We start from the raw sequence: 26663 nt of genomic DNA on the forward strand, positions 1-26663 counted from the left end.
AAACATTCTTGACTAGTATTTTTTGACTTTGACTTTGATTGTTCAAAACTGATAAGAAAGTGCATTTTATCCACATGTGGGGCAAAGTATTTAGTCAAATGCAAATTTTGAGTTCGATTCCTTATGTTGGCTGGTAAACTTGACTTTCAAATGATGGTTTTGAATGATAAATATTTAACTATTTCGACGCCGTGTCAAACACAAAAGCTGTCACGCTGACGCCACGTCACCGAAGTGTCAAAACTGAAATTGAACTTTATGCATATGCACGTAGGTCTATGTTGCTCTGTGGTCTGTGACCGATTAATCGGTCTTTGGCGTTGAACCTACGGTGCGGATATATCGGTCATTGGCGTCCAAAAGGTTAATAACAATAAAATGTACGTCAGTATTTGTCTCTACATAATATGTGACGTTATCTATGAAAAGGGACCTTATTGTCGATGGCGGTTACGCCATTATTAACGATGCTCCGATATAAATACAATGCCGCGCGACGCTGTGCGGCGTAAGCGCCATCGACAATAAGGTCCCTTTTCATAGATAATGCCCCATATATATCTGTTCTGAGAAGGCTCAAAGCGTGTTATTATTGATTTTAAAGGTCGAGAGCCTAATCTGTCAGACAGGTATTTACAAGACGACTAAAAAGGTCTATTGCCGTATATGCGTGATTTATTTGAACGATGAATATATTAATATTGAAGTTACCTTTAAATAGTTCATACATCATGTAGCGTTTTAGAATATTTCACGCAAACATCGCAATTTTAAAATATTTCCAAACGACCTGAAAAAAAGGCTGTTTTAAAACCACTGTTAGGCAAAAGCCTCCCATTTCCACTACACCTTATAAATCAAACACCCCGCCGCGTCTGGCTGTCTGTATGTTCGCGATAAACGCAAAAACTACTGAACGGATTTTCATGTGGTTTTCACCTATCAATAGAGTGATTCTTAAGGAAAGCTATGGTGTATAATTTTATTAAGGTTCTGTGTAACCCGTGCAAAGCCGGGGCGGATCGCTAGTATTCTTATAATTATGTATTTTATGATCATCCTGGAAACTGGACTTGCCAAAACTCCTCCCGAATTAAAATGTACCATAAAAATTCCCAAAACGCTATTCTGTACAAAAAGCGGTCCAGCAAGCCTCTACATTGTATAACTAACAGAATTCTGACTAATCATAACCCTTATTGCAAAGACATAAGATCTAACAATGATTAGTCAAGTGTTACGGTTAGTACAGTGGGCCAAGAAAGTGGTCTACCACCCTACGGTTGAGGTTCGTTTGAACGTCATGAAACAACAAGGTCGATTTACTTTAAACTCCGTTAGAAAAGTCAACCTTAGCGATCGTTAGATCTCGCAGAAACTTTTGTCAAAACTGGTAGACCACTTTCTTGGCCCACTGTACCATCGTTTACATAAATAACTGACTATTTGTGACTCTTATGTGAACGTGATAAGGACTGTATTTGGTCAGGTGTGTTGGTATAAAAAGTAATTTTGCCTGCCTGCATTCTTGGCCGCGCTCCTTTTTGTGCCGCTTAGCCTGTCGCCCTAAATTTACCCTTTAGATGTCGTCAAAGACCAGTTAATAACAAAGACTTTAAGTGTCAGGCAAGGCCCGAGTGGACGCTAAAAGCGGAGTGTTCGGCGGGGCGTGCAGCGTAGCGTCGGGCTCACAAGTAATTTGAGCAGCGTGTACTAAGGCCGCTCCTATACGCCCAAATCGAGCGGACACTCAGGCCGTACACTAAGAAGAAAGGTTGATTGTTGATTACACAAAATTGAAGATTGATTGTACAGCCACCTGAAATAATACATTAGGTACTCTTCGGAGGCCGCAAAAATATGTGACACGATCTTCTGGCTCTACAAATAAGATCGTGTCAGATATTTTTGCGACCTTCGTTGTTTAACATATTATTGCAGGTGACTGAGGCAGGTGTACAAGTGACTATCGCAAAACTAAACCCGCAGACCGTGACGATTGAGAGAGATTTTACATCATTTTAACAAAAGTACCTAAAAAAAGAGTGTATAATGTTTTTGAGGATTTTAATTAAGGTCAAGATACTCAAGATTAGTAGAAGGAACAGAGTTCTTTGCCCAGTAAATAGCCTCAAGTCTGGTAGCAAGAAAAAACTACTAAGTTGCGTTATTTCAAAGTTTAAACAAATGTCTAAGTTATCTCTTTCCTCAGTGTCGTTGGCGGTCACTTTTTTCAAATTTACGTTATTATATAGAGAAGTAGATTACCAATCTTTATTATAACTGGTCGTTTATTGCGGCTTTGGAAGCTGCAAGCCTTGCCAAGGATGCACATACCGTAGGCAGGCCATATTTAATCGAATGTAGATCTTATTTTAGTGAGATAGAGTTTAAGATAGATTAAGTTTTGGAACCATGCCTTAATATCCATAATATTAATTATATGCCAGGCATATGTAGTGATTAGATATTTTTCGGAAGCTTATAACAAAGTAACAAATTAACAATATGTAACGTACAGTCGCCATCAGATATATCGGAGCGGGTAAGGCGCTCACAAATATCTGAACACACCTCTATTGTCAGGGCGTTAGAGTGCGTGTTCAGATATTGTGAACGCCTTGGCCGCTCCGATATATCTGATGCAGTGTTGGCAAAAAATCAATTCGAATTGACGATTGATGATTGAGGATTGACCGATCAATTCGAATTGACGATTGACGAAACTAATTCTAAATCTACTGATTGAAGATTGACGATTACTAATCGTTAATTCGAATTGATCGGTCAATCCTCAATCCTCAATCATCAATTCGGATTGACGATTACTTTGTATGTACCCAAGGACCGGAAAACCCCTCTTTACGCTTAATCCTATCAATTCGGTAACAATTGTTTATTTTATTTCTATTTTGTTGATTTTATTGACCTTATTTATTTAATTTATTTTATTTGCTTTATTAACTTTATTTATTTTATTTGTTCTATTTGTTTTATTTGTTTTATTTATTTTATTTATTTTATGTATTTTATGTATTTTATGTATTTTATGTATTTTATGTATTTTATTTATTTTATTTATTTCATTTATTTCATTTACTTTATATACTTTATTTACCTTTGGAAATCTCAGATATCGTTTTAAAGTGCCAACGATCAATGGTCAATCTAGATTGAGTATTGATTTAATCCGAATTGAGGATTGATGCTTTAATTCCAATTGATTCAATCGGATTGACGCGTCAATCAGAATTGAATCAATTCGAATTGATCAATTCGGATTAATCAATTCGGATTGACGCGTCAATTCGATTGATCAATCAGGATTGATTTAGTTCAGATTGATGCCAACACTGATCTGATGGCGACTGTATATGCCAAGCGTCGCAATAGTTACCCTTATTCATAATTGTGGTAAATCTTTGTCTATCTTTGATTACAAGCATGGTAAACAAAACAAAATAGATATAGCTCAATAAATGTTAGTGGTTTAAAAAACGTAGCAATTAAAATATATGCAAAATTAAACAGGTTGAAAAAACGGCAAATTCAGACGTTAATAAAATACCTTTGTGTATGTCACAGTCGGATCGTATAATCCGCCGTATTACATTACGGCTAGCCGTTTTCAAAAACAGGGGCGTTTTGAAATGCGGCGGTTCGACGATTAGCCGGATTGAATGTGGCTGAATGAAAATCTGCCGGAATGTATCCGGCGCCATACGTTCTTCAACACGGCTAGCCGTAATGTAATACAGTGAGTCATTAGCCGCTGCTTTGACAGTTTTTAGTTCCCATTTTTAACACTCGTGGCGCTGCCTCACATAACAACAACAAACTATGAAAAACGCTGGGGTGTCCATCAAATCTGGAGTTCGTCGGACTGTTTATTTTCAAAAAACATTTCCTTCGCAACTTAACTAGACGGAGCCCCGGGCTCCTATTTCTGAGCGGTTTGCCCTTCGGGCATCTGAAGCTACCTAACGAACCTAACCTACCTACCTATTGATTTAGTGAGACGTCCGTGACACACGTGACACGTGAACATTACACTTTGGGGAAAAAAACGCAAAGCAAAATTCAAGTCATTATCTTATCTGTGGTCGTGCACGCAAAGGGACGTCAAATTGTGTCAACCCTAGTAATGCTCGGAGCAATGCTGAGCCGAAAGGAGTCGAGTTTGCCCGAAGTCAGGAGTGTCTCCCGACTGTCCATACATCGTTTTTCCTTCTACCATTAACACGTTCGTTCTGTACTGTGCGAAACGAGGACAAGGCTCCATCGGCTTTCCAATTGTACTGTCGTGTTATTGATACATTCATTAACTTGCGATTTATTGACTTCACTTCACTACTTACAAGGCATGTTTTTAAGTTTCCATACTCAAAGGATAAAAACAGGATCGTATTATGTACTAAGACTCCACTGTCTGTCTGTCTGTCACCAGGCTATTTTCACAGATGATGTAGGTATTCCTGTTGCCGCTATAACAACAAATACTAAAAAGTACGGAACCTTCGGCGGGCGAGTCCGACTCGCACTTGTCCGGTAGGTCATACTGAACTACTTTTACTATGAGGCCAACCCCGAAATCGAAAAAAAAATCGCTGTTCCATAAGAAACGCCTTGACAATAGAGGCGTGTTCAGATGTTTGTGAGCACCTTGGCCGCTCCGATATATCTGATGGCGACTGTAAAAAACCGATATTAATTCAACACTTTCACCAGTAACTCAGAAGGTCAGTCGAATGATAAGTAATTTATATTATAAATAACCTTTAATAAAAAAGAAATTGGCTTGAATACGCCTTTTAAATGCCCTCATTTGGTCATCAGACCATGACAATTCGCAGTAAACAAGTATGTAAATATTGAAGATAGGTATTAACTGTCATAACTTAATGTAAAGAGAATAAAGTGTAATAGAGAGTTATTGTCATATAGCTGGTCAAGCAAATCTCGTCAGTAAAAAAAGACGGGAAATTCAAACTTTCTATGGGACGATATCCCTTCGCGCCTACATTTTTCAAATTTGCCGCCTTTTTCTACTGACAAGATGTGCTTGGCCAGCTATAGTACATTTTGTAGTTACAGTAAATTTACTGCCATCTATCGACACAGGATTAAAACTAAAACTGTAAATGTATAAAAATATTCGATAAATGTTTTTTTTTTAATAAATATATATTGAAGCTAGGTATTAACTGTAATAACTTAATGCAATGAGAATAGTGTATAGAGAGTTATTTTTCATAGTACATATTTTTTTTAGTCACAGTCAATTTACTGCCATCTATCGACACAGGATTATAACTAAAAATGGAAATGTATAAAAATATTCGATAAATGTTTTTTACAGTACATATGGCCCTATTTTCCCGCACTAGTGCGTAAAATTGCACTTTTCGTGTGTATGTCAAAAGTTTAAAGGGTAAAACGTTGTACGATACACGTGCGAATAGGTAATTCGCAACTCGTGTCGATTTAAAACACTCCCTTCGGTTTTAATTTATCGTCACTCGTTTCGAATTTCCTCTTTTCCGCACTTGTATCGTAAATGACTATTTTAGAATGCCATGCCATAAACTTTGACCCGTGTTATTTCAGTGATATGTGTCAAAATTGTTAAATATTAACCCTTTGGACGCGAATGACCGATATATCCGCACCGTAGGTTCAACGCCAAAGACCGATTAATCGGTCACAGACCACAGAGCAACATAGACCTACGTGCATATGCATAAAGTTCAATTTGAGTTTTGACACTTCGGTGACGTGGCGTCAGCGTGACAGCTTTTGTGTTTGACACGGCGTCGAAAAGGTTAAAAGGTGGTAGACTGGTAGGATAATTCGCCAGTGGCCACCCTAATCCATCGTCCACTTTTGTTACTGAAAATTCGACCTTATTGCAAGGAGTCAAGGAAGAAGCTTTATCCACCGGTGGTAAGTGAACAATGTTGCTGTTGGATTTATTTGGCAATGTCCGATTCATGACTAATCTAAGATCATTAATATTCGGATCCAAGAACAACATAGTCAACATACCTTTATAAAAGCGTGATGACCAGTGATTCAGCATTAAACAATCACGCGAGCGATTTAAAAAGATCACACACCCAAGCAAGTACAAGTACGATGTACGATCATAAGCTGTCAGTGTACAAAAAGCTGACCCGCCTTGTCTGTGGGTTTACGCGACAAATTCGAGATGATCGCTGTTGGAGAGGTTTCCTATCGGCCATATCGCTATTCCTACGTATCAGGGTAATATCGAAGACCAAGGCGCGGTGCGAGTGCAATTATTTTATGCTCAATGTGTTGTATCCGCCATAGCGCGGTTTCAAAACGAACAAACGACGCTCGTTCTAAATTCGAATCGTTCCGTTCGATATTCAATTGTTTTTGTTTTTAAACGGCCTTTGTTGTCTTATCACTAGTGATGTAACACTTTATCGGTCTTTAACTTTCAATATGAATGACTGATTGTTTATGTATTATCTACATAGAGTTTTAATCGGCATAAAAACGTGCTTTTAAGGTCATGCACTGCCGATGTAGATAAGTATAGGTAACGTTTCCTTTGTCTAGAAACAAGTTATGTATTTAGGCGTGTATTTATGCTAAATGGCACACCACAGGTGACAATTATGACAACATATTAGTTATACATACATGCATACACATTTGAATAATGTTTAAGTAGTATTTTTACTCGTTTAACCATAACAAATTAAATTCTCTTTTGACTTTCTATTGATATTTAGTAACGTTAACTCTAAAACCGGGTTTTCGGTGAATTGGCTCTCTTAACAGCAAACGATAATAATATGAATAACGATTACGACATCATAATATGTCACGATAGGCGTAGCGTTGATAATAATTCAACAATGCGTTTCATTAATGAATGCATTCTTCAACAAGCTATTTATAGATAACGAAAAACGAAAACATACCAATCTCAATACGAATGTCATTATTTACATCAATAACACACCACTTTTCAGCTAAAAACTTCGCTCAGCGTTCGAATCAAATCGTATCCGTCACGAAACACGAATTAAGAGCGGTCCGGCAACTAAAATTATTGATTTAGTTACAAAACAACAAAAGATATAAAAGGACGGCGTCTCCCCTCCCGCGGTCGAATCGATGGGAACGATAACTGTCCAACAAAGCACTCACCTTTCACACGAACAATCCGAGAGCACAACACAACACTTTTACAATATAAAACACTAGTTTTTGTATGTTTTTCACTGGTTTTGGGGGGTAATTAGTGCGAATTATGAGCGCTGGGTCGCGAGACGCGCTCGGATCGGCGGCCGCTGGCAAGATGGCTCCGCGCGACCCCTCCCGCGTTGCCCCCCCGCGCGCGTACGTGCAATGAAAGATAGGTAGCCGGTGTGCGCGGGGTTGTTGGGACGGGGATATGTCACGAGATATGTCTCGAGCTCGACACCATAAACGAACATTTCTCAAAAAAATTGTACATTTTGATCACATCTTAGATTTCTATAAAAATTGGTATGCTGGTAAAGTACATGAAGCTGAACAATTTCCACCACATTTCCCAAAATGTCCAAGAAAGTTTGTATGAAACATTCCTTTTTTGTTACCAGATTTCCTTACACATTTGGTAACAAAAAAGGAATGTTTCTATGCTGTTGCTAGTTGCTTGTTTGTCTTGCCGTTCTAAAAAGTGCCCCGTCCCATTTAAGATTCAGGATCTTTTACTAAGGCTCACTAAGGCTCACTTGCACCATTCCACTAACCCGGGGCTAACCGGTTAAATCTGGAGTTACCATGGATACCAGTACAATTTGACACTGGGTTAACGGATATGATGCAAGTGGGCCTTATAGGAGAAAAACTAAAAACCTATTACGTTATCTTTTTTTCTGAAATGCCTTGCACGAAGGTACGGAATGTATGGTAGGTACCTATTTTTGTTTATTTTTCTCTTATCCAAACCACAACTGAAGATTTTTACTAAGTGTAAGGCCTGAGTGGACGCTCGAGTTGGGCGTGCAGCGGGGCGGGGCGTGGCGTGCGGCGTGCATGTTAAACAAATGCAACCGTAATAGGAGCGGCCTTAGTGCACGCTGCTCAAATTACTTGCGAGCCCGACGCCACGCTGCCACGCAACACGCCCCGCCAAACGCTCCGCTGAGAGCGTCCACTCAGGCCTTACACTAAGTATGGATGCCTACAGGATGAAAATGATAAGATCATAAAGAATGACCTATGTTCTGGTCCAACTATTGTTGTTCGAGGTTTGTTTTGTGTTCCCGCGGAAGCATTGATAAGATAAGATAAAAGATAGTTTATTCAAGTAGGCATAATTACAATGCGCTTATGAACGTCAAATAAAGCTAGGTAGACCGGCTCCAACCCTACACCTCTGCCCGGAGAAGATTTAAATCCCCCCCTTAATTGGAGGAGGGTATCCCAATATGGGACCGGCAACAAACTCGGCGGGACACATCTTTTCATGATTTTTTTTTACATCTTATAATTAACATACATTACGAGAAAATAAGGAAAAAAAATACAATTTAAATTACTAAAGAATTCATGCAATTATACACATAAGGTGTAAGTAATAGAAATTTGATTTAAATTGTTATCTCTGTTTGCTTTTTGTTTCTTTTCTTTTAGTTATATGTGACGTCCCACGGGTAAAGGTACCTTATGGCGGTTGACGCTTACGCTATTATTAACGCCGCTCCAATATTATTGCGGCGCTATGCGACGTAAGCGCCAGCGGCCATAAGGTACCTTTACCGTGGAACGTCACATATAGGACTTCGACATTTCTAAGGATAATTTGCATTATGTTTTCTTTGCCAACTATGATATAAAAATAATTCCAAAGGATCTATCTTGCGCATGTATCCCATCTGCGGATCGCCGGACATATCCCGCGACAGCGCGCCTCATCTGTCCACGACACTTTTCCCTTCACACCGCTTTGCCTCAGATCGCCCCTCCTGTTCTCCGCCTAACCTTATACTATACTGCTCTCTTTACAACAGAAAAAAAAAACACCAATTTTCCAAATTCGAATCGGACTCTCTCGCTCGTAAGACGGCCGCCATTTTGATCGCAGATTACGATCCGCGTTCGACGTTTAAAACCTAAACGTTCAACCGTCGGGCCGTTATTACAGTTTATACCGACGTATTGCACACTATTTTAGGCTACTTTTTTCTGTTCTTTCCAACGGTGTTGTCTATGAGCGCGTACGTCGAGCGGTTTTCGTCAAAATGGCGGTTTGTCCGTTTATATTGTATCGATTGAGCGTTTCTTTGCAGTCCAGCGTGAATGCTTGTTGTGGCGTTAGGTTGTCTCTTTCCGTGGCTACCTGGCCAGTTAAGTAACGATGGATAGATAAAGCCCGGTTTTAACAATGCTTTCCGACAGTTGATAGAGGGGTCATATTGGCTTGTATTTTTGTGTCACTTACGACCTTTTTCGAACTGTCGCAACAGATGCGTGTTTTAACAATGCGAATGTCAAATTGCAAAAAGTCGTAAGTAGCCTTGATATTTTAATGCAGTTAGGTCGTTTTAGGACTATAATTGCGAAAGTAATGCGTCTAGAGAGAATAGCTAGTTTTATCGTTTAGTTTAGTTTAGTTTCTTTATTGGTAAAAAGTATTTTACAGGTCACACAGGTACAATTGAAATAAGATTGTACGCAAATTCTAAGGAAACATTCCTATTTGCGGTAGTCAGAGAAATCCAGACACTTAAAAAATAGTTGACTTCACTTTTTAAATTATATAATATACTAGCGACCCTCCCCGGCTTCGCACGGGTTAACAAATTATGGTTTATGCGTCGTTGGACTAAAAGTAAATATGGCGATGTATAAAAATGTCTAGATATAAAATAAAAATTGGTCCGAGTATTAGAAAGCCAATACTTCAAAATGTTTAAGTCTTATCAAGTCGGAATATAAAAATGACTACTTTCAAAGTATACAAATGTCTAAGTCTTATCAAGTCGGAATATAAAAATGACTACTTTCAAAGTATACAAATGTCTAAGTCTTATCAAGTCGGAATATAAAAATGACTACTTTCAAAGTATACAAATGTCTAAGTCTTATCAAGTCGGAATATTAAAATGACTACTTTCTTTACATAGGTCCAGGATTATAATAATACATATACGGAACAAATTCATCCCCTCGTAACATCTAGTTCTTAAATTAAAACGAATAATATTCAATAAATATAACAAAGAGTAATTTTAAAATACATTGCCATATTTACTTTTAGTGTCGCAACATATTTATATTTGGTCTAATATACAGATACACATTTTTATACTTTGTCAAAATTATATACGCCCGAACTTATGCAAGTGGACATTTTTATACATCGTCATATTTACTTTTAGTCTAGTGCCGCAACATATTTGTATTTGGTCGAATATACAGATGCACATTTTTATACTTCGTCGAAATTATATACGCACGAACTTATGCAAGTAGACATTTTTATACATCGCCATATTTACTTTTAGTCCAACGACGCATAAACCCAAATTATACATAAACCTTCCTCTTGAATCACTCTATCTATTAAGAAAAACCGCATCAAAATCCGTTGCGTAGTTTTAAAGATCTAAGCATACAGACAGACAGACAGCGGGAAGCGCCTTGTTTTATACTATGTATATGCATGAGATACCTATTATTTAGTCCAAAGGCCACGTAACCACTTACCATCAAACGGGCAGTACGCTTGTTTGTTATCATTGAGCATAAAAATATTTGGCCATAATTGCTTGATAATAATTCCAATTTAAGTATTAAAAAAAACTCTGAACCCTAGTCAATTAATAAGGCAAAAAGCAACAAATCTGGCAAAAATGTATTAAGGATATATATAACGAAAACTATATAATATCAGATACTTCCAGGTTCTGAACCCGTACCATGAATGAGTCACTGACAGTGTCAAAACTGACATAAACGCTATCGAGAACGTAATTTACTTTCTATACATCTCGCTTGTACTCGCATATTAGTGCGAACGAGATGTATAGAAAGTAAATTACATTCTCGATAGCGTTTATGTCAGTGCCAAACTGATGGTAGCCGTACTTTATTCAGAAAGTGAAAATTAACGAAATAAATGAATAATGAATGAAATGAAGTGTGTCGATAGTTCATGACGAAAAATTTTTCCCCGCACTATTAAATAAAGGTAGCATATTCTATTCCTGTCGCAAAATAATTAAAAATCGAAATTGGGCTTAACTGTAGTAGTAAGGCACCATTAATTTATTACGTAAGACGATTTTAGCCCGTTTTGTTTGACCCCTTCCCACTCCTATGTAAGATTTTTTATTACACACAAGTGTATGACAATTTTATATTTTATACAAAGTGACGCGTTTCTATTCAAGTAAGGTTTTGATTTCAGTAAACTCGGTTTAAGGTTTTACTACTTAGGCCCACTTGCTCCATCCCACTAACCCTGGATTAAGCGGTTAAAGGTTAAACAGTTAACCCAGTGTCAAATTGTACTGGGAACCATGGTAACTCCAGGTTTAACCGGTTAACCCCGGGTTAGTGAATGGTGCAAGTGGCCCTTAAGCTTTTAGATTTTTTAAACCTCTTTTCATCATTGTATGACGTTGACGATTCGAAAAATAACAAAATAGGTAGGTATTAATATCAGACCAATATACCTCATTGTCGTTGTAATGAATCATTATGCAAACTTAACTTAAAAACCAGAATCATATTAAAAACTTATACTTATGTTCATTTTTTAAATAAATTTTTAAGTACATTTTACTTTTATTTTAGTGCATTGTTTAAACTTATGAGAGCTCTAGGTATATTTACTTTTTTTTCAATTAGCACCTGTGGGGTTTAAGCTGTTTTAACAGCTTTTCTGTATGGTAACAAACTTAGTAAAGTGCATTGGGGTATTTGGGGTAAATTACGAAGGCGGGGTTATTTTGAAAATACACAATTGATAATTTCATCGACAAAGCAGCGATAGCGTTGTTTCAGCAACCAAAAGCAGATGGCCTTTTTTCCTACAGTCAAAAAAGAAAGAATATACTCTCGTGTACGGAATAGTCCCTATGACGGAATTGGCCGCATGACCTTAGCCGTTTCATAGTCTTCTTTATTTATAGGTACATGTTAAATATCAGGTTGTAAATGTTGTAATACCGTCCGCCGCTTAAGGCCCCGTAGGTAGGCGAGATGGATGTGATGGAATGTCAAATGCATGCCAAATACCAAGCCAAGCCCACGTATTATAAGCAATATACGAGTTTTCATGACTATTCATGAGACACTAGATAGGTCACCGCACAAAGACATCTTACCGCTCAAAAACACCTTATTGATTAACAAACCTACATGCAGTAACAAAACAAGCAATAGCTATGTCAACCTGTCAACCAGCGAGGCAACCACCTTACCCTGAGCCCCGCCTTTGCACCGCTTCCCCCCGCTCACGCCCGAAAAATTCAACCGCATAGACACAAGGCAGCTCAAGTAAAAATGGACACGTACAAGGAGCAATGACCTTACGCTTACATACGTTTTCCATCAAACGAGCGCAATTCACAAACATACAATCGAAAGGACGTATCTTAGTACGAATCCCATAAAGAGATACGACTTTTTGATGTGGAAGTAAAAACGATGGCTAGTTTATTTTAAGGGTTAAAATTATTTGACATGGACATAATTTACAAAAATCTGTACTTGCAATTTGCACTTTAAAACTGAACGTGTAAGGTTTATATTGGAATGGATTATTATGAGAAAAAGGGCAATCTTAAGGTAACATCAGACTTAACGGATTTCCACCGAGTTGCTCGGTGCTCAACGGTGTTCGAATTTCCAACTGCGCCTTGCACGGTTTTGTGTAATATGTGGGATTTTGAAGAAGAGGAAATGTTCTAAATTCAATGTTTACCCCGTTTTAATAAATACCTTATCGTTGTGATAATAAGATTGCTTTCTTATTGGCAATAAATTGGAACTTGCAACTTTTATTTCTGAAGATCAGAGTTTGCAAAGATTTCTTTGCGGGCGGGAGAAATGTGAAACCAATAGTTATTAGTACATTTTAATGTGTTTCTGTTTGAAGGTGGCGCTTCATCGAGCTGTATATGTAAGTTGGTAATAAATGTAAGTTGGTACTGTTGTTGGTGTTGGTATGGTACTGGCATAATACAATACCTATGTGATTAGACTAATTAGAGAACCGATGGTCGTTAATCGTTATGGATTATTTTAAGCATTCAAAGTAACTAGTACTACCTTAGAAAGAATAGACCCATGTAAAGGTTTTCGCGAGGTAGGGGAGGTAGGGGACCATTGGGTAGTCGAGAGCAGGGATGTTGCGGATGCCGATTTTTTGACATCCGCGGATGCGGACGCGGATGCGGATTTTTAAACGCTCACATCCGCGGATAGGTACTTATGTACTTACTTTATGTACATAAAAAACGTCAAATATTACATTTTAGTAATTTTTATTTCAAAAAACCGGCCAAGTGCGAGTCGGACTCGCGTTCCAAGGGTTCCGTACATTAAGTCCGACTCACGCTTGACTGCTAATTTCTAATAGGTTTATTGGCTAATGACTAAATTACCTAGCAGTCTAGCACTTACGCCGATGCTAAGACGTTCCTGTACCGACCTGTTCGGCTGTTCCACATCCGCATCCGCATTAAATCCGCATCGATTTTATGCGGATGCGGATGTTGAAAATAATGCGGAAGTTCCGCGGTTGCAGATGCGGATGCGGATATTCGCAACATCCCTGCGAGAGGCTCGGGCACTCCCTTGTAAATCGTCCTGATTGTCGACCCCTACCTCCCCAATACCGAAGCGTTATACCGAAGCGGCCAAGGTGTTCACAAATATCTAAACAAAGCTTCTATTATCAAAACGTTAAACCCCCTTATTCATAAACGTCAGCTAAGTTAATCAACTGATGATCGTCGTTTGTCCCTCTCTATGACATAACGACAGAAAGGGGCAATCGACGATCATCAACTGATTAAGTAAGCAGCCGTTTATGAATAACACCAAAAGTTCATGTTAAGATAATTTTAAGCAACTTGGCCGTTCCGATATATCTGATGAATCTGATAGAGACTGTACAAGCACAGAATAAATAATAGTACTAAGTACAGAAGACTCACTCTCTAACAAAACGCGTCTATTACGATCAGCACAGATATGGCCGCTAGGTGGCGACAGCGCCACGCGCGGCTTATGGCTTTCCCCAAAATTGGGGCCGGAACGGATGTACTTTTAGCTACTTGTAGCAAAGCGACGAAATCGGCGGAGTGAGCCACGCCTGGTACAAGTACTTATGCTGCACAGTCGCCATCAGATATATCGGAGCGGCCAAGGTGTTCACAATATCTGAACAAGCACTCTAACGCCTTGACAATAGAGGCGTGTTCAGATATTTGTGAGCACCTTGGCCGCTCCGATATATCTGATGGACTGTACCTGCTTCACCAAAAGAGTTCATTTGTACGTTTTCAAAGGATCTGTGCGTTTTTTTTTGTCGTTTTTTCAAATTTGGGATTTTTTATGTTATTTCTACTCAGAATCACGAGCTCTTTCTATCCTAATAGGAGAAAAAAAGTGTCCTAAGGTCCATTTCCATTCCGTCACCATTTTTCATAGACTTTGTATGGCGGTCGCGAAATGGAAAGATCGAAAAATGTATGGAAATTTTGTGACACTTTTTTTCTCCTATTAGGATAGAAAGAGCTCGTGATTCTCAGTAGAAATAACATAAAAAATCCCAAATTTGAAAAAAAAGTGTAGGGGACAACAAAAAAAAACGCCCATCTACCGAAAGGAACGACCGTTGGGGTTGCAAGCGTCCGTATACTACGGGAACCGCTTACGCAGTCTATTTGTCATCACCGTGGCACAAAATGCACTCGTAGAATTATAGAAAACGTGGGTAAACTTATTTGCGGATGGCGACTACTTCACCAAAAGAGTGCATTTATACGTTTTCAAAAGATCTACCGATAAACCGTTGGAATTGCAAACGTCCGTATACTACGGGAACCGCTTACGCAGTCTATTTGTCATCACCGTGGCACAAAATGCATTAGAATTATAGAAAATGTGGGTAAACTTATTTGCGTGTGTTTGGGCAGCCGTATTTTTTTCACCACTTTTTCTAAAAGTAACCGGAGACGGGCGCAGCTGCCGTTGCACACAGTAGGGTGCATATCCTTCGGGAATTTCGGGATCCAATAAATGGGGCATTATCTATGAAAAGGGACCTTATTGTCGATGGCGCTTACGCCGCACAGCGTCGCGTGGCGTTGTATTTATTATCGGAGCATCGTTAATAATGGCGTAAGCGCCATCGATGATAAGGTCCCTTTTCATAGATAACGTCACAAATAATTTCTTTGTCTAATTATGCTATGGTCTATGATTCTTACTTGGTAATGGTTATTTGTTTTAAAAGGGGACAAAGTTGTTTAACCGCTCATGCTAATGCTTTAGTATATGACATCTATTTCAGTTTATAATTTATGAGTCCATACTTTTTTCGATATTTATCCACCAAATATCAAAAAATATGGTCACCCTGCTTCCCTCAAATGTGACAACTTAGAATAATGGTCCCAAAGATTAGCATGCACCGTTCTTACCTGGCCCCGACGCGCGCTAATGCGGCCATATGTGACGTTATCTATGAATAGGGACCTTATTGTCGATGGCGGTTACGCCATTATTAACGATGCTCCGATATAAATACAATGGACGCTGTGCGGCGTAAGCGCCATCGACAATAAGGTCCCTTTTCATAGACAAGGCCCCATATTGCTTTTAATCGACTTCAGAAAATGAGAACCGTCATTTCGTAACAGGGTGGAAATTTGTTACATAACATTGTAGTCTGTCTGTCTAGGGTAACTTTGCACCGATTTGAATAGAACAAAGCATGGATTGTCATTATAAACGTCATAGAAATTTGACATTAGAGAGAGAGAGAGAGAGAGAGAGAGAGCGAGAGAGAGAGAGATATACATTTAATTTAACACCAAATACATACATTAAAGCCTAAAGGTCAATCATTAATCTAAGTATAATTGACTAGCGACCCGCCCCGGCTTCGCACGGGTTAACAAGTTATACATAAACCTTCATCTTGAATCACTCTACCTATTAAAAAAAACCGCATCAAAATCCGTTGCGTAGTTTTAAAGATCTAAGCATACATAAGGACAGACAGACAGCGGGAAGCGACTTTGTTTTATACTATGTAGTGATAGTGATACAGCGTGGTGCTAAAAACAGTCACGATTCAGCATAATGTTGCAGTAAAAATTACTGCAACGCTGGTTTTCAGTCGGACCCTATAAAAACATTGAGTATTAAGTATTAAAATAAGTAATGAAATGGAAAAAAAACGATGACATTACCACACTTCGTCATTACAAATGCCATGCTGAGTTAGCAACTTAGCATCCTCAATTTGGGAGATCGCATTTTAATAAGTATGAAGAATGAATTCATTTCCCTTTTGTTTTGTTACAACGCACACAGCACATTTATTGATACATCTTGTTCAGGATTTTACGTTTCTGTTTTTTCTGTCAATGTGTGTATTGTGGCAAGCTAATAAATGGTTTATCTATCTATCATTGAATCTAAGCTTTTATTTATGCTACAAATGTAGTAAATACAAAGAGAAGCTACTTATTCTAAAGGCCGCCTATGCCCGGGCCTCGGATTGCCTATAGCTGTATAGCTAGCTATATGTACGTTTGTCCGTCTAGGTGGGGCTGAGGTGAAATGTATCGTCGTCCATAAATATTGATTTTATGCGCAGCCGGCTCGTAGGGTTGCCACTGAAAGTTTCGGGAACTGGACCACAGAATAGATATAGTGGAACCTGATTAATACGATCACATTTGATACGATTTACCGCGTAATATTTACATACGTTTGTAACTGATGAAACTTGCTATATACTGGGTCAAGCAGATCTTGTCAGTAGAAAAAGGCGGAAAATTTGAAAAATGTAGGCGCGAAGGGATATCGTCCCATAGAAAATTAGAATTTCGCGCCTTTTTTTACTGACAAGATTTGCTTGACCATCAATACATAGTACGAGAAAACAAAGTCGCTTCCCGCTGTCTCTGTCCCTATGTATGCTTAGATCTTTAAAACTACGCAACGGATTTTGATGCGGTTTTTTTAAATAGATAGAGTGATTAAAGAGGAAGGTTTATGTATCATTTGTTAACCCGTGCGAAGCCGGGGCGGGTCGCTAGTTACGTTAATACGCTTTCCCATTTAACCAGTGACATGACGTACGAAACGAATGTGACACGTATTCAAAGCCGTTACACGTTTCCTTAAAGTTCATAATCGCTTACCGTAAAAACACGTCCGTGTTTAATTTAAAGCCCGTCACAGACTGAGCGATAATATATCCGCAGATACCGTAAGGCATTCTACGAATTTTTTTACGTTTGACAGAGTCCACACACGAAGCTGTGATTTAAACTTTAGCATCTGCTCGTTATGTTACGATACATTTTGGTATATTTCGACTCTCTCACAATGTAGGTGCTAGACAGGAAGCGATATATATTTTGGTATCGTTGGGGTGTATGGTGCTTAGCGATATTCTAAGATATCTGTCGGTATCTTACGGTATCTGCCGTTATACATTATCGCTCCGTCTGTGACGGGCTTAAAGCCCGTACTATACTTTTTGGTTAAAATCCTTATCATCCTAAAGAATATATGTATTCATAGTTAAGAATCCTCCATAAACCTAAATATCATTTGATCACTCTTTTTAACAAATGTCAAATAAAAATAACTCATCATCGCCAACCCTAAACCGCAGAGTTAAGCCCGCAGGGATGTCACACGTCTAAGGGCAATGAGATGTGAGAACGAGACAGCACCCTCCCCCCACGCGAGAGCGGGACAGCTGTACCAGCCTCCGTTCGGCTTAAGAGTGCCTCACTTTTATTGCTCTCATTGTATTTGGTCCATTTTGTAGCTGAGATCACTCTTAATGGGGAATTTTAAACGATTTTAAGTACAAATGTAACAAGGAATGGGATACATTAGGATTACTTTGGTATCCTTTGTGCGTACCCGTACAGTCAGCAGCAATAGTTGCTAAGCGGACGAGGTGTTCAAAATGATCTTGACGCGACTTTATTGTTAAGAGAATAAGAGCGCGTCAAGGTAATTTTGAACACCTCGCCCGCTTAGCAACTTCTGCTGCTGACTGTATCATGAGACACTGACAGTGTCAAAACTGACGTATACGCTAACGTCTACGTAATTTACATTCACATCTCGCTCGCACTAATATGCGAGTACGTGCGAGATGCATAGAAGTAAGTTCTCGATAGCGTTTATGTCGGTGGCAAACTGGTGGTAGGCACTTGGCATAGGGTCAATCAACGAGATGAAATTTAACTTAGGTAGTCTAAAATCACACTTGAAACCAATGAAAAAGGGTAATTTCTCACTTTGCTTAGAATTTTCATACAAATTTGAAAAAACCACGACACAATTGCTCAAATCCGGTTCACTCGTTTAGAACGTTTCTTTGAAAAATAAAAACAAACCAAACATACAGTATTATTATTTTTACATTCTTACATTTCTTACGTAATAAATACATGGACCTCTGGCGTTTTCTTATTTTATATTACATAGGAAGGGAGGGGGTCAAAAGCTGGCACAAAATGTCTTACGTAATAAATGAATGGCGCCCATCAGAAACTATATTTACATCCGATATTAAAATTAGCAAGGATATGTATGTTATTTGCCTAATTATCGGCAAATTCAGACAAACAGTAACGTAAATTTGGAACATTTCCTGTGGACCGATGGCGAGCCGAATTATAAGTAAGTACCTACCTACATTACCTATTTACAGATAGCTATATGTTACGTCACTTCCTTATGACGTATTATTATTTAGGCTAGGCCTAGGTAGGGTTACCAGATACAAATTTAGAATTTCCTGACAAAATTCCTGCTTTCAGAATATTTTTCCTGACATTCATATTTTGGGGGGGGTCTCTAGCCGTTAGCGATGGCCATCCGATTGAGCCGAGCCGGGCGCGTCATGTATATGTATGCTTGATTAAAGATTTGTTAATTAATAATTATGAAGTTATTGATAAATTGAGTGGATCTCATTTATTATTTTTTTACTATGTTTTTGATTAATTTAAGTAAATAAAAAGGTACTTTATAATAAAGTCTATCAATTCAAAAAAATCCTGACATTTTCGTGTTCCGCCCCATTCCTGACAAAAGGCCAAAATTCCTGACATGTTAGGAAAATTCCTGTCATCTGGTAACCCTAGGCCTAGGCTTTTAAATGATAATAGATAATCTTTCATACCTATAAGTGTGTGGTGGTCAAAGATTGTGGGTTCGAACCTCGGTTATTCTGTTGTCCATTTAATTTAATCATTACATCACATAAAGTTTCGATTTTTTGACCCCCCCTGTCCTTGTCACACTTTTTCATACATTTTTCATAGGAAAGATAGGTCGGGAATAGGTACGTACTGTCAGCACTGTCACACTTGGCATGACTCCCTCTCCCACTGTTGCTGTGACGTAATATGTGGATGAACCCTTTGCATGACTTCTATGCAGGGGTACCTTTTCTCTGGAGCTGACTGTACCTAAATTACATACATTTTTGTCTCCATTCAGTAATAACCGCCGAATGAAATGATACATAAATTTAGATCAATATTTGCACAACTGATTTAATTATAACCGAAACAGGACATAAATAAGTGGAAAGAGACAGATTGCTGTAATTTCGATTTGTACTGAAATAGCTACTCTTTCATCGTTAATTAAAGTACCTACCATTATAAGTATGTTACAAGTAGGTAGGTACTTACCTACAGAGTGATTGCCCACCATCACACCATCCACACCTACTTCTTAGATCTTTAGGTACGTCAATTCGTATTTAGGTACATTTAAAAGCGACCTTCTTATATATTTACACACTATACAACTGTACATAATCTTGAAATGTTAATCACATCGTAAACAAACGTATCAATGAGATAATAAACGAAAATAATCAAAAAACAAGCCATAGAGGTCAATAACTATTTGATGATGGCTTGATGATGGCCAAAAATTGTAGGTTAGGTTTGACAAGGCAAAAACATTTATGTATTTTACGCAGTTAAAACGAGTACTCTTCATTCGAACCCAGCTATAAATGTACCTAATATGCGTTTACATCCACGATTATTAAGTAATTGGAAATTGCCGTGCAATGCAACACCGACAGAGGAGCGTAAAGAGTATAAAGACTTACCGTTATTAAAATCCAAGATAATCGGCTCAAAACATGCAAAGAAATGCCACAACTGTCTATTATCAGGTAAATAGTCCACCAATACACAAAATAATCGTTTTTCTGTTCACAAAAACCGTGTAATTGAGTCAGAGAAAACGTTTTGATTTTAGTTTTCTCACAACAAGACACCGCCGACTCACAATCACAATGAATGAATGGATGATGGCGAATTCACAATCACATTTCACGGTTTGTTTACTACTTGTAGCGACATCTTGTAGCTACGCGTAGCAATATTTTGCCCTATACGAAGCGTACCTGAGCTAGCTTACAACCCTGGTTAGTAGTATGGAATTAAGTCAATAGATGTCGGTAACTTAAAGTTCCACTAATAAACGACAGATGTCGCTTATATCCAAATTAGCTAACAAATATAAATTACAAAATGCCAATAGCTCTTCTAATTGCAATATAAATCAAACTAACTGTTAAAAAGTAAATTTAACTACCTACAAGAATATTATAACAAAAATCTATCACTTATCCGTATTACCCAATGCCATCCAATGCCAATGCCAACAAATGCAAAAAATTATTGCGCTTCATTTTAGTCTTACTACTCGCCGCTAGATGGCTTCCATTGTCATATTATGTCTTATTTAAATGTTTGTAATTTTTTGTGTAACAGGTACATAAGGGTCCTTAAAATTCCAGAACCAGAGTTACAAAATGAGACGAACTCGAGTTTTGTAAAGACATGCCCGCCAAACTTTAATAACATAGTTTTGTTATTCTGTGACACTCTTTGACAAAACTAGAGACAGGAAAAAACTACGCTGGTGCCATCTATACAAACCTTTAATACATACATACAAACTTAACATTAAGCTAATATTACATATTTTCTTGTGATTGAAAAAATATAATTTCACAGATTAACCTATGCTAGTACCAATACAATTAGGTCACCTTTCATTAATTTAGTTTAACTACCGACCGTAAGATGGCGCTGAACAAGTAGCGCCACGTGACGTCACAGTACCCGTCGAAGCAGGTTGCAGTTACCGTTGGGTTGAACGACCTCAGTGGTTTTGTTTACTTGGGATGCCAATGTGACTCATAAGGGCCTGTTTACACGCTGGTTAAGGCTGGGTCACATTGTCGCGTGCTGCAAATGGTCGATACTTTTTTTAACTAGGCACTTAGTAGGTAATTATAATAAAGCAGTAAGGTGCAGGGGGGCAATTTCGACGGCGGGAAAATTACAACTTGTAATCTAAATATCTTCAATGTTTTAAACATTAACTAGAGTGTCATATTTATAAATTAAATTAAATTAATTTTCAAATTTCCAAAACATGTTTTTCGCTATGTGGTTATCGCACTCTAGCTCTAGTTTATAATTTAAAACATGGAAGATATTTCGATTAGTTTAAATTTCTCCGCAGTCGATATTGTCCCCCTGCTGCACGCCTGCCCAGTCATATATTTATGCTGGTGACTATACATTTAATATTTACTTATAAAATATAATATAATACAATCATTTAATTATACAGTACCCGATCTTACGTTACCTATATCTCGACTGTAAAATAACGGTATTACAATAATGTGAACGCGCCTTTACAATTCCTTAATTTCGATTCACAAAAATTATGGACGTTGTATAAAATGTATGACTTTTAATTTCGGAGGTTCTTCAAAAGACGCCATTTTCTTTCTTTTTGTCTAAAATTCCTTGAATTTGCGCGTTTCCGTTTAATATGAATACTCTCGAAGTTTTGACTGTTCTTGGGGGTGGTACAGTCGCCATCAGATATATCGGAGCGGCCAAGGTGTTCACAATATCTGAACACGCACACTAACGCCTTGACAATATAGGCGTGTTCAGATATTTGTGAGCGCCTTGACCGCTCCGATATATCTGATGGCGACTGTACCTACTAAAAAATTAAAAATGTATACAAAAAATACTTGTACCACACTGTATAGTCCGAGACTAAAATGGAGCCTTTCGCCCGAGTTAAACACTCTACTTTTCATTTCGATTATATACGAGGAAAGTAAAATACATGTGCATTTAAAAAACATGACTATCCTGAATAAAAAGCGATTGTGATTTGGATTACAAAAACAGATTTTTATAAAATGACATTATTATATGATTATATAGGTTAACTGGAAGAGATCCCATACAGGGATAAGTTCGCCTTTGTTGTATTTAATTTACTCTGTAACTGTGTTTCGTGTTTTTATTTCCATATGCAATAAAGTATACATGTCCACACATACATACATTATACACAGAAAGTATACATAAAATTGTTATAGAGAATAATAAAAAAATAAATAAATAAATAAATAAAATATTTTTATTGACAAAAAACAAGTTACTAAGTGGGTTTTGAAGTCCCTGACTTCTGAGCTAGGTAAAGACCTATGTTACAGAAGTCAGTGTCCTCTCCTAGACAATAGAAAATATAGACTCCTAGACAATAATATAAACCTATAAGAAATATTTTTTTTACCTAAGTATATTAAAAAGTAATTTGACAAAATATAGGTTCCTCATCGAATCTACCTAAGTACCTACTTTATATTTTACTATAAGTATACAAAATTTTACATCGCACAGCAAAAATGTTTTTTTGCCGTACCAAGGGAGGTATCACACAGCAAACATGTAAAGGGGCCCACTGATTAATAGTCCGCCGGACGATATCGGCCTGTCAGTTGTTCGGAAGTTTCGGAACTGTCAAATTTTTGTTCTAACTGACAGGCCGATACCGTCCGGCGGACTGTCAATCAGTGGGCCCCTTTAAGGCAAGCCGGAGCCAATTTTTCCTTGTTGTTAAATAACTCGTAACATAAAGTGACAAATGTCTTTATACAGGGTGCTTCCTGTAACAGGAGCAATAATTTAAACTGTAGGCTGTACTCCTCAAACTGACCAACATTTGTTCAGCAACTTTTGATAATAACTCATGTTTTGATTTTTATTGCACTTTAAAGTTTATTCTAAGACGCAATGTATTGCAAATTTTGTTATGTGAGAGCGTGACAAGCAACGTCAAACACACTGATGTCAGCGTACATTGAAGGCAATATTTATTTTGTATGAAAAAGAGGAAGTCTAAAGAATTCATAATTTTTAAAAGTTGCTGAACAAATGTTGGTCAGTTTGAGGAGTACAGCCTTTAGTTTAATTTATTGCTCCTGTTACAGGAAGCAGCCTGTATACAAAACCGATGGAAATCGAGTTTCACGAGCGTCTCGCCGCTGGTAAGCGAACGCCGTAACCCATGGACGATTGCGACTTGGCGCATATTTCATCCGAAGGTTTGATTCTATGAATATATTTTATTCCTGTACCAATTTTGTAGATGCAAAGCAAGATAACAATATCATCTTTCCCCAATTTTAAACCCATTTATTGCGTATAATCCTATTTCCTTTTATTTTTCTTTATTAGAATGGATTAGTTTTGGTGTATGATGACAATGGTGTATCATGCTGGAGATTATATTAGTTACACATAATTAATAAATTAATTAAGTATATACTTAATCTCAACAAAGACCTCGATCGTAGCAAATCCTAACCGAAACGTAAAAACCGCAAAAAAAAAAGGGAAAAAATCTTATCGAGTGAAGTTAGCATGCTGTAATAATCCAATTCGATCGGAGGCCAGAATTTCCCTTATAAGAACATAGTGGGAACACTGGGAACTACATTATGGTAATATTGTATGTGATATTCCATTCCCTGGCTTCACTGAAAAGTTAACAATCTCAACCCAAAATTCGGCTACGGCTGATCTGTAAACTTTTTTTTATTCCATAAAAAAATAATTTTGGTAAAAAAAAACTTTTATCGCCGACTGTATTTTTCTTTCCACAGGCAACTAATATTCATCGTGATAATTCTAACAACCCCGAACACAATTAGGTTGCGTTGTTTTATCACAGAGTTCCTTATATATAATCATGCAAATTTTCATCGGAAACCGGGAAGTGAGTCAAATTTAACTGGCAAGATTTGATTACAGACAAACAGACAGACAACGGGACAGGTGAAACTAAATACTTAAGTAAATATAATTTTTCGTTCTGTCCAAATTTAAGATAGCGCCTTCTATCCGACCGGTCGTACAGAATTCAACATACAACACAAATAACCCCACTATTTGAAAATTTTGATCGGAAACCGGGAACTGGGTCAAATTTAACTTGCAAGATTTGATTACAGACAAACAGACAGACATACAACGGGACAGGTGAAACTAAATACTTAAGTAAATAAACATAATTTTTCGTTCTGTCCAAATTTAAGACAGCGCCATCTATCCAACCAGTCGTACAGAATACAACACAAATAACCCCACTACTTGGATATAGTTAGTATGTCTGAAGGTCTCCTATGTCCCACTTCGGCCTCAAACCCGGGACCTCACGCATCTCCATCAAACCGGCCGCACCGTTACCAACACGAAAAAAATACAGTTAACCGCGCGCTTACCGGCGAAAAAACACTACCGTTGGCTACATCACTACTGCAGCACGTCTGCGTTGGCGCGAAAAGTGTTGTGTCTATACTCTATGGTGTCATGGCGGAGTTCGGATAATTTGTGGACGGATTGTGTTTGTAACTTTTTTAAATTGGTTATAGTGTTGTGACAGGATACAAAATGCCGAGCACGATTAGAGGTGAGTTTATTTTTTAGTTTAGTAACTTTTAATAGGTACAAAGTTTTATTGATAAAATTTAGAGTTTAATTCTAAAGTTTTCCAACTAGTTTAATATTAATTTAACCGTCGTAAATTAAATGTACTGATAGATTTAGCGTAATTTGGCAAGAATTAACGAATTACAATGTCAAGTTACGGCAGAAAATATTTTAATATGAAATCTATATGAATATGACTGATATCTCATTAAGTATTTTATAAAATAATGCATGTAATTATAAATAGAATTAATAGAGACAAGCACGTTAATAAGTATTAAGTTTGTTATTGATTTTAATTTAAATACAGTAAGGGCAATAACCTTGCACTAGAAATTAAAAACATAATAATTATACATTGAACTTACATGAAGCATGAAAGTTTTAGAATAAAATCAATATTATAGCTTATTTTATCTCCAAATAATATTAATATACTTACGCAATTGAAATTAAGACAAGAAAGCTCGTTAACTAAAATTTAATTGATGACTTACGATAAAAAAACGATTTACGATTAAAAGCTTAACTTAATTAAGATATCTTAATAAGTTTGTGAGAGTACGTAATAGCAATTTGTTTTAAGTTTTTTTATCCATACTTAGGTAGTTAGAAAGTATTTTTGCGGAAAGGATGGTAACTATAGTTTCTTATTTTCTCCATATGGTTGATTTTTTAAATATCTGTTCCCTAAAAACTCCGTATTTTTTTATATTTTTTGGAATCAAGTACCATGAAGACAATGCATTTTAAACTTTTTAGAGACTTCAGTTTTATGTCTCTACAAAAGGCTCTCTAACAAGTTAAAAAGAACTCGAATTTCGACTTAATTATATGAGTCAGAAAACACAGTTGGTTATTAAAGCTGAGGATTCAAAGGACTCGAGTCTTAACCAAACTCTCAAGTCTCGAGTCTTGAGCAAACAGTGTGCTCAACCTGTCAACGCTGAATCCTTGTACAGTCAGCAGCAGAAGTGGCTAATAAGCGGGCGAAGTGTTCAAAATGTTCATGCTCTTATTCTCTTAACAATAATGTCGCTATAATTTTGAACTACTCGCCCGCTTAGCAACTTCTGTTGCTGACCGTACCTTGACCTAGAAAGAGTTGTAACTCTGCATTTGCTCGTGGGACATCTCAAATAGCAAGAGTCTATAGGCTACGATTACCGCTTCCCATCAGGCGTGCCCGTATGAGTGCTTGCCACACTTGCTGTCTTTCCTTCCTCCTGTCCTGATCCTGAAGTCCCATGGTAGATATTTAGGGCTGATTTAGACGGCGCGCGAACTCGCATGCAATTTTAGTTATAGCTGGTCAAGCAAATCCTGTCAGTAAAAAAGGCGCGAAATTCAAATTTTCTATGGGACGATATCTCTTCTTTTTTTCAAATTTGCCGCCTGTTTCTACTGACAAGATCTGCTTGACCAGCTTTATATTGCGGACTGTTTTGTTACGCCCAATTCAACCGACTAATCAAACCCGCAATGTAATGAAACACGCATGCGAGTTCTCGCAGTCTTAATAAGCCCTTATGGTATGGGACTTATATGGGAGTCAAGGTCACTCAAGAAGTC

The 26663-nt window shown here is 37.6% G+C and overlaps 2 protein-coding genes across 2 annotated transcripts in view; one reads left to right on the plus strand and one right to left on the minus strand.

The window, feature by feature from the left end:
• Positions 1-26663, minus strand: part of LOC134659242 (androgen-dependent TFPI-regulating protein-like) — a 317918-nt gene that overhangs the window by 66259 nt on the left and 224996 nt on the right. The window lies entirely within an intron of this gene.
• Positions 24730-26663, plus strand: part of LOC134659230 (probable nuclear hormone receptor HR3) — a 200875-nt gene continuing 198941 nt past the window's right edge. The window contains exon 1 of the mRNA XM_063514864.1: positions 24730-25071. Coding sequence (XP_063370934.1) covers positions 25053-25071 — 19 coding nt within the window. The 5' untranslated portion in view covers positions 24730-25052. The remainder of the gene's footprint in view (positions 25072-26663) is intronic.

This window comes from Cydia amplana, chromosome 24 (assembly GCF_948474715.1).
Source record: "Cydia amplana chromosome 24, ilCydAmpl1.1, whole genome shotgun sequence".
Lineage (NCBI taxonomy): Eukaryota > Metazoa > Arthropoda > Insecta > Lepidoptera > Tortricidae > Cydia > Cydia amplana.